Source organism: Branchiostoma floridae, chromosome 9 (assembly GCF_000003815.2).
Source record: "Branchiostoma floridae strain S238N-H82 chromosome 9, Bfl_VNyyK, whole genome shotgun sequence".
NCBI lineage: Eukaryota > Metazoa > Chordata > Leptocardii > Amphioxiformes > Branchiostomatidae > Branchiostoma > Branchiostoma floridae.
In genome coordinates this window covers 255539-265316 of record NC_049987.1, presented here as the reverse complement: position 1 = coordinate 265316, position 9778 = coordinate 255539, and the positions used below count along the sequence as shown (strand labels likewise).

Below are 9778 nucleotides of genomic sequence, written 5' to 3'. Positions count from 1 at the left end.
AACCTATGGTGTTTGTGGCTGCAGCTTGACTCTTGGGAAAGACGAATAAAGTAAAAACTGGTCAAATACCGTCTTTGAGTGTCATTTTCCCAAGCTACGAATGATGGCCGCGGCTTCATTGTTTACACTATTGCACCCAATTCTTCCCAAAAATTATGATGCTATCACTAACTGCGCATGAAATCCCCATTGTAGTAAATCCTACAATGTATGTAACCAGGGCTTAACAGTCATGAACAAAATCTAAGGAAAGTTGAGAAGACGATGATCTTAGATTTTCTCCAGCACCATCATTCTGTCATGTACAATATCACTCATCTTGAGAAATGAAATTGGTAACTTTATGTCTTAATGAGTTAGGTCAAATCATGCCAGATGTGGAGCACGAGTTTGTGCTGAGATGAATCTTACCTGAACTACATGTATAACAGTCACACACGCACATACATTTGTATATATACGCATGCACACACTCATGCATGCACACATGCACACAGGCAAACACAAGCACATGCACGTGCGTACACATAGATACACACATACATATACACACACGACTAACCATCAATGCTTTCTTGATGTCCATTTTCTGGCGGATGATGTGAAGTTGTTTCTCCCTTTTCATTCTCTGCTGTAACTCACTGTAGTGCTGCTCTCTGTCCTTGGCTACCTTCTGTTGGGCACAAGTCAAACACATGGAGGTGTGGGAGGAGGAATGAAGAGAAGAACAAATGGTACTCTGTGTTGTGAATTATCATTATTAAAGGGGTATTCCATTCCGGAAGCAAGTGTTACTTTCTGACAGATATTTTCTGGGATAAAAATGCACCCGAATTTTCTCATTTGTCTTTTCCCCAATAATCCTTATCTAAATCAAAGCACCCCCATATATACGTATTGTATATGGTTTTGCTAGCATCACACTAACAGTAGTCAGGATAAGCTTGAAAAAGCAGTCAACTGACTTTCACACATTTAAGGAGATACAAAAAAAGGTTTGAAGACTATCTCATCTTGGAATAGAGAGATTTGGGCACTTGAATATAAAAAGTTACACAAAAACTGGAAAAACAGCTGGGTGGGTGCAGTACAAAAATGCTAAGATCCGTCCACAATATAAGCTGGGAGCTTTGAGAGAGAGAGAGAGAGAGGCTTTGAGAGGATTTATTTGTCCATTAGCAGTGGTACAAAAATATTGTACAATGCTAGTACAAAATGTACCAACAAAGTGATGGACTTCCAAAACTGTCAGGCAAAGTATAAGCAAGATGGTTGAGGTTTGCTGGAAACTGCTACCAGAACAGCAACAACAAGGTAGCAGTGTCCAGCCTAGTTCTTATGGATGCCAGCACATGGGAATAGGAGGCAGGGCAGACCACCAGTCACCTACATAGATGTGCTGAGAAAGGACACAGTTCTAGAGGCAGACAGCATGGGAAAAGCGATGCTGGACAGGGACTTCTGGGCTGCTACAGTGATTCCAGTGGCACCGGACATAAGTCAAGTAAGTCAAGTCAAGTTTAAGAAGCTGAAAGTAGGTCACCATAAGATGGCAGCGCCAAAACGTCTTGTGTGACCAACATCGGGCACAATTTCTCGCCAATGGTAGGGTTGCTAAGCTAACAACATCAGTTGTGCAGTATCAGACATCTAGGAAGGTACACAAAACTAGCGACCCATGGAATCCGTTTTTATGGAACAGTCTGCTATCTAAAAAGGCTACTTTTATACTATTGAATGACCCACAAATAGTGATTGAAACGTGTTGGCTGGCAGTCCTGATGATGTTCCTGCACACACAGTTTACTCAAAAAGGAATCCTAAAATATCAATCATAGTATCAAAATTTATACCAGTACCAACCAGTACCTGTTCCTATGGTCAAAGTCACATCCTCCCCCACCAGGACAATTGAAAGGGTTCTCAGGGGAATTCAAGAACTCCTTTGCTACAATGCTCACCCAGTGTTTGGGCTTCAACTTATGGAAAATCTGTCAAAACAAACTTGATTCAAGTATATCTATTCTCTGAGAAATTATAATACTTGCTTCTGGCATGGAATGCCCCTTTAAAATATCACACAACTACATGTACCTTATCAATATTACATGTATGTAACGTTACAAGTTGATGCACTTTGCAAATGTCAGTCGCATGGATAAAGTGAAAAGCACATTACATACATGTTGGGCTTTTACCTGGACAACACGAATGTTACTTAGTGTTATAAGAGCCCCCTATCTATTTGGAAAAGAACAGCATCATAAGTTGACATCACCTGGAAATCTCCAGCTCCAACAACCCTGTGTGACTGCAGGGTTTCTGTCCTGGGCCTGTTGAAGGTACGTGAGGCCAGCTCTTTGGTTGTGCCCAGGTGTTTGGCTAGGTCAAATTCTTTCACTGAAAAAAATTGATCATATTTGTTAAACAATCTTATTGTTAAAAACAACATATATGTTTCATGTGTCTGTTGATATTTCATGTGATTGCATGTCTGTTGCCTAATGGGAGCCAGTGGGAAAATGCATGCAAGCAATCAGCGAGAAATTCACGATAAAAATACACGAAAACAAGATTCTGAAAAAAAAACCTCGATGTTTCAAAGAGTTGTGAGATCTTTAATTTCTTGTTGTTACATGTGAGAGAGTTATCTCTATCAATGTGTTTGTCATTCAATCTGTTTCAAACATCCTATCACACATTGTGAGGAAAAGTTCAATTTTAAAAGTAAAATATTTGAACCACCTTTAACAACAAAACATAGAAATTGTCATTCTTTTCGACTTTTTATCTATTCGATATTAAAACATTAAGCAAAGCCTGCACATCATACGGCCATGTTGATTTGATTATGACATCCTCTGGGAACCATAAAACTGATGCAAGTGTGCAAAAGTTTGGCAAAAATAACAAGTGTCCTTCATTATGAAATCAAAGTGGTCAGGAAGGTTGAACAAATGCCTACAAGTAACACACTAAGTATGATATAATGAACAATGGATTCTTCCTGTTTCCTGTTTTCACATCTTCTTGACTTTGGAATTGACCATTCAGATTCTATGACCATTTTAATTTGTGTTCCTTTGTTGCAATTCATGGCATATATTTGCTCATGATGATGATGATGTTGCAGCCGTTTTGTACCATTAAAAGTATAGTTGAAATCTGAAACCGTTGAGACGGGAGAAGCGGATCTTTCAGCCATTAGTTTGGTTTGCATGGATGCATGCATTTTGCATGGATGTATGGATGCATGCATGGTCGGTCAATTTAACCCAACCCTTCTAATAGCCCTTCTATACGCATTGTTACGTAATGGAGTCAGCGTGGCCGAATGGTTTAAGGCGCTGGGTGCTGATAGCGATTTGCTTTTGCAGCCGTGGATCGTGGGTTCGAACCCCACTTGTAACAATTTTTTTTCTTTGTTAGACAAATCTCATGTAATGTTTTGTTTAATAGAAGACAGATCAATTCAGTAATTCGATGCTTAAAACTATTTTTTCATGTGATTTTGGCATCCAGGCTTTTTCCAAAATACACACCAGCCAGCTTTTTTCAGAAGCTTTCTTGTTCTTTTGAAAACAGACAGAAATTGACACCCATGCAGATGCCATCCACATAATGGAATAAACATGGCAAGTTATCATGTAGGCTCATCTGTGTTGGTAGTTATCATAGTATTAATCTTAACTTTCTTCCAAAGCAAAGGTATATCGGATCAAATTTTCAACAATGACCTATAGTATACTGATGACCTATTGCTTCAGAACGTAAACTCACGAGAGTTACACACATATGATCTTAATAACACATGATCTTGTGGATATGTGATGTTAGCAATGCATCAAACGTGCCAGGAAGGTTACGACTCGTAAGAGGTATAAAGTAGGTGTGCCCTGGCGTATACAACATGTATGGCCTGTTATGTACCTCTTACAAGGTATGAAGGAGGCCATATACATCAAGGCACTCCAGCCATCACTGAACAGACAAGTGGGCATTATAAACTTCCTGGCATGTTTCACCAACTGCTGACGTCTCGTGTCCTCAAGATCACGTGTTAATAAGACCACATGTCTTCTCTTGCAAGTTTACATTCTGAAGCAATTGGTCATCAGTATTGATCCTGAAGAAGGCATGTTGATACCAAGGGAGAAAATAAATGCAACAAGTGGATAACTGTTTGTGACACAGAGACAACAAAACCTTGTCTACGCTGAGGACCGTTGAAACTTTAACGCCTTAGGCCCAATCTACACACAGTTTTTGCCGATATCCGTGAAGATGTCGGGAGGGATCTAGAACGTAGGGGGCCGGACACCCATGGCGCTTGCAGTCATAAACATATAGCACGATTTTCCACATGGCGTTATATGCTAATGAGCCTTCCCGAAGTCGGGAAGCATCTACACGCGCGCGAAGCTGTCGGGGACCCCTGCTAAGCTATCGGTAAGGTATCGTAGTATTCGTACGAATGATCCGGACCTTTCGGGAGAAATTTTCCCGATATCGTAATGGCGATATAGTAGTTCCATCTAGACGGTGAAAAAAAGCTGTCGGCGAGAGGTTGTAGATATCGCCGATATCGGGAAAAACTGTGTGTAGATCGTGCCTTTGTTTGTTTACATTGTTACAGTAGAAACAGTAGAAGGAAGTATATAGGGAAATGTTTCAAAGTCTTACCTTCATCCCTGGAGTCTAAGAAGAAGGTGTGTTTGTTCTTAGCCCTGTGTCCAATCAGGTGAAGTTCTGACTGCAACTTCTCCACTTTCTGTGACATTATCATACACTCAAGTCAAACTACATTCTACCTGAACTTAAGTTCAATGTCATTATGTTCAAATAAATGGGTACAATAACTTAATTTGACACACAAACTTTGCAACTAGACTTTCAATCAATGATGTAAATAATCAATGGCAGGGTTCGAAATACACATACTTAACTTGCAATTTGCATGTAATTTTTGAGATTTGCATGTAAAAATATTTTGAACTTGCAATCTTGCATGTTGAAAAAGCCTGGCCTATAGTAAAAATACTGAGGCCATGGTGCCTTTGTTTGTCTGACGGGGATCGTCACCGGTCGTCAGTAGGTGTTATGACTAATCAAATTTGGTTTTGCTGCAAACTTACATGCTGATTATGTGGATATGTTTCCAAAATTTCAAGTTCTGTCTATAGTTTCATGTGCCGATTTCTGTCCGTCAAAAGTGACAGAATGGGCATAATTCTTATCTGTCCAGAGCAGCAAAATTCAGAAAGGTGGATGCTGGCTAGATCATTGCACTGTAGACTAGTTGTATTTTGCATGTGAATTTTTCAAATTGCACGTAAATTTTTTACCAACTTGCAATTTTGCATGTAGCAAAAAAAAAGTATTTCGATCCCTGAATGGGATTGTATCATTTATCATATTAAATAAATATAAATAAAGCTTGTTTACTACCCTTTACAATGGTACTCAGTAAGTTAAACAACAAAATGCCAAACTTTGGACGTATGTTGCCATATTCGAATGCAGTAGTATGCTTGTTATAGGACCATTTGCAGTAAAATGTGCACAAGTTTCAGGTTATTTTCTGGACAGGTCACACATAGCTTAATATTGTTGGGGAAAAAGGACACATTGTTATGAACCATTGACAGGCGTAACATCCATTACTGCATGTTACAACTGTTACGGTAAGCTTAAAGCTTTACTTCACTTCAACAGGTTTTACATCTTTCAGGAGGGGACAAATGGACAGACACTGGGCAGTTTCCTTACACAGGTCAAGTAAATAATGAAGAAAGCATCAAACATTAGTCACTGATATAACAGACATTAGTATTAAACATTTTGTTAGCGAACACTCTATTGTGCGCTGACATCAAACCAAGGTTACAGTCTAACTTTATCTGGATGAAACCCCACAAGAACATGTAAACATGGGTCAAAAGTTACCAAATGGTTGCCTCAAAAATTTCTTGCCCATTTCAAACTCTTGTATAACAAAGTATGTCAACTTCACATGATATTAGTAATCTGGACCTCAGAACACTGCTACTAGGTTAAAATGTAACATATTCTAGTCCTGCAAATGTCCCATGTTACAAACCTTTGCTTCTGCAGACAACTTGTAATCCACATATCGCATGTCTTGCGTCTGCAGCAGTTTCTTCTGTTCTGGTGTGGCACGCTCGCTGGTCTCAAGTTCTGCATGTTTTCCTCCCTACCCAATACAAACACACCATACTGGTTACTGACAGAACAAAATAAACAACTTACTCATGATAGATATATAATCTTCTGTCTAAAGTTGTATAACTTTTGCCATGTGAGCCTATTGTTATGGACTTATGGTATTGTGTTCCAGTAGGTTGACAAAAGGATACATTCTGCATTTTCACGAAAATGATGCCTTTCTAGGTATGTGAGGTTTATGGAATACATACGAATTTCATAGAATTAATATGACACACTACTAAGAAGCATAAAAATTGTATGAAGTTCATAGGAGTTTTACAGAATACATACATCTTTGCTAATTTGTTGGCCTGTGCATGATACGAGTAGCAAACTCAAGATGGCAGCCTCAGGACTTCCATTTTTCACTATCTTAGACCTTTAGTACGTCAATATATCTCACCCTGCCAAAACATGCCCGCACTTACACTGGCTCCTTAGGCAGTCAGTGTAATAAGGATCCTACTAGTACTATGTTAAACTCACATGTACATGTATTCATTAAAATTAGTATGAATTCTGCTAGACTTTTTTGTTTCTTAGTATTGGATTCTATGTATTTCATAAAATTTTGTAAGTATTCCATACTAAAAGTCAAATGAATACATATGCACCCCTGGTCACTGACTTAGATATCATATACATAGCTACTACTGTACTCATCATGTGGGATGATTATTATATTGTAGAACATTCCATCATTTGAAAAACTATGTTTCTGAATTAAAAGTTTCTGAAATAAACCCATTTGTTTATTTGTACAGAGCAATTATATGGCAGCCTCCTATAATATGCAATTCATCACTTTGTGAGAAATCACTCATAGAAGTCATAGGAAGCAGACAATTTTCCGCAAAGTACAAAATACAGTTGACATTATTAACTCTACAATTTACTTTTTTATAACACTAGATTGTAGTAAAGAGGGGTCGGTGCGCAAACATGGTTAACAAGCAAGAAGATTGAGCCAGCAGTGCAAATACTAATCTCCACAAACTTAAATGCATTACTGCAGAGAATGGTACCCAGACTCAATGATGAGTGACACATTATTTCCATCCCAAATGTGTCCTCTATCTGTTTGTTTGTTTGTTTGTTTATTTTTATTTATCCAGGGGTACATGTCGCCTGACCGGCGTTTTTCAAAGATCCCTGGGGGGAAACTCCGTACATACATAACAATAAATGATAACAGTATAAAATCAAATACATGGTGACTCAGCAAGAATCGGCAAATGATAACGCAATTTAACTAACACAAAATAAGGCAAATCAATTGTACACATTAATCCTAATACAACTCGAAATCATACTGTTGCCTTAATAAATGTATCCTCTATCAGTTGCCTTAATAAAACCTACAAAGACAGATCTAGGTAGTTATTTGGAGTAAATAATGGGGATAAATGACAACTACCAGGGTTTGGACTTAGTTCTTGCAATTGGATAGTGTGTCTAAGTCAGAACTGGGTCCGGTATCCCCCTCACCAGTGCTGAACACATCTTCACTACATACATGTACATCTTCAGACCACCTCAATGGACAAGTATGTCAGACTTCCTGTGACTGACCTTAAGTCTGGAGTTGATCATGTGAAAGTAGAACTCATCAGGGTTGTGTTCCAGGGCCTTCTGCTTCAGTCGCTTCAGGATACCCTGTTTGTTGTGGTAATCCCTGTCAGTGGGAGCAACAACAATAGTTGTTATGGGCATCATGGAAGCTCATCTGTATTGGTAGTACATGGATGAAATTTTCAAGGACCACTGTCATCTTCTTCAGGGGTTATAATACCTGCTTCATACATACAAACAAACTGCAAGTTCTCATGGCACCAAAGGATAAAACCTCCAGAGTCAGGACAGTCAGACTCTGGACAGGGAAATGGAAACAGACTCTCCAGGCCAAAATAAGTATCATCATTTTTTTCAGAAATCTACTAGAATTTCTATGATCTTATCCCATAGGAAGCCCACCCCGATTTATTTCCTTGATTCTCAGACTTTCAAAAGGAAGAATTTCTTAGAGGACATTACAGTGACGGTGACCGCCCTATGTTCCGAAATTCCTATGTTCCCAAATCTCTATGTTCCAAAGTCCCTATGTTTCAAAGTCCCTATGTTTCAAAGTCCCTATGTTTCGAAATCTCTATGTAAGTGTACCACACACTAGCCACTGGCATTGTAGCGACCGTTAGGAGGAAACTAAGGCTACATGTACATAAGGCAGGGCTCCAGGAGTTGCGACTATCTAACGTGGTCCATGGTGGCGTTTAAAATTCTTAGATCATATAACGTTCTTTAGAATTAGATATTCTCATTGTAATTTAGGATGTCTTGAAATCTGTTGACCAAGGCTCTAGCCAGCGTCCGTTTTTCTGTCAATTGACGGAAATTTGCTTCGTGAGATGGAAACAATTTAAAACCAATCTGTCAACCTTCACTCACTCACTCACTATCCGGTTTAGCGTCCGTTGTTCCCTATCTTTCGGGGGTTGGACGGACAAAAATCCTTGGTGGAACTTTTGGAAGCTACAGGCAGCTTGGGGAAGCCATCCATGGTCGGAAAGCCACACACTGTTTTGTTTTTGTTATGATTGTTGACCATGTGTGTCGGTGCCATTTCACAGACGATACTCTCGAGTCTCATTAAACAAGAAAGCTTTTAAAAAAAGCTGGCCGGGGCGCATTTGGAAGGACTACCTCAAAATTTCATGTTGTGTTCCAGTAAAATGTGCATCATTATTAAACTAGAAGTTTATATCTAAAATCTATGGGAAGTTGGCTGGAAACCTTTGTTCACTGGTATAATTGGATTTTCCGGCGTACTTTTGTGGGCGGAATTGTATCCCTTGTGTGCGCTGTGTGCCGGATATAAAAATCGTAAAAGAAACTCCGGTGCGAGACCACAGCCAAAGGCGGGAAGAGGTCCCGGATGTGCATTGTCGTTCTTTCTTCGTGACAGAAATTTCACAGGCAGACATGGTACGAATATGTAATGAACAGATTATGGACGGTCAATACTTCTCAAGCTTCTGAATCGTTTGGATATGAAAATTATCGTGCTGAAGATATTTATACGTGTCTGGGGGATCCTACCAGACAACTTGTATAACCAATCAGAAACCAGTCTGCGATTCTCCGCCAATCAACGATCAAATTGGCGTGTTGCTTTCTACCACGTCCGTAATAGGGATGTCTGAATCTTAATTTGCATACGGCAGCATATATAAACATGTTATGGTGGGTCCGGTGAGGCCGGAGTTGCGTCCTTGACTGGTTTGCGTGGGGTGCGGATCCATTGTGTACAGGTTTGTGTCCGATTTGGTGATTTGATAGAAAGAAATAACAATTTATGGAGTAGAGTTTGTTAAGCGAAATGTTTCTAGTTTGGTGATTTTGTGAGGTAAGGTTTGTTGTGGTGTATTTTTCTTAGAATTTTTTTTTGTGTAACACGTGTTTGGTCGATGTTTTGTTGGGCGTGATGACGGCAGAGGTTTTGCACAATGTTGTGCAGGATGTAGGTGTAATGGGAATGCAGAGGTCAAGATGA

At 39.4% G+C, this 9778-nt stretch overlaps 1 protein-coding gene across 1 annotated transcript in view; it reads right to left on the bottom strand.

Annotated features, from left to right (window-relative positions):
* Positions 1-562: 562 nt before the first annotated feature.
* The window catches only part of LOC118423271 (probable U3 small nucleolar RNA-associated protein 11), a gene marked incomplete at its 3' end in the record, with an annotated part of 25553 nt that continues 16337 nt past the window's right edge, over positions 563-9778 (bottom strand). The window contains 5 exon segments of the mRNA XM_035831359.1: positions 563-673; positions 2279-2400; positions 4684-4771; positions 6101-6214; positions 7801-7903. Coding sequence (XP_035687252.1) covers positions 563-673; positions 2279-2400; positions 4684-4771; positions 6101-6214; positions 7801-7903 — 538 coding nt within the window.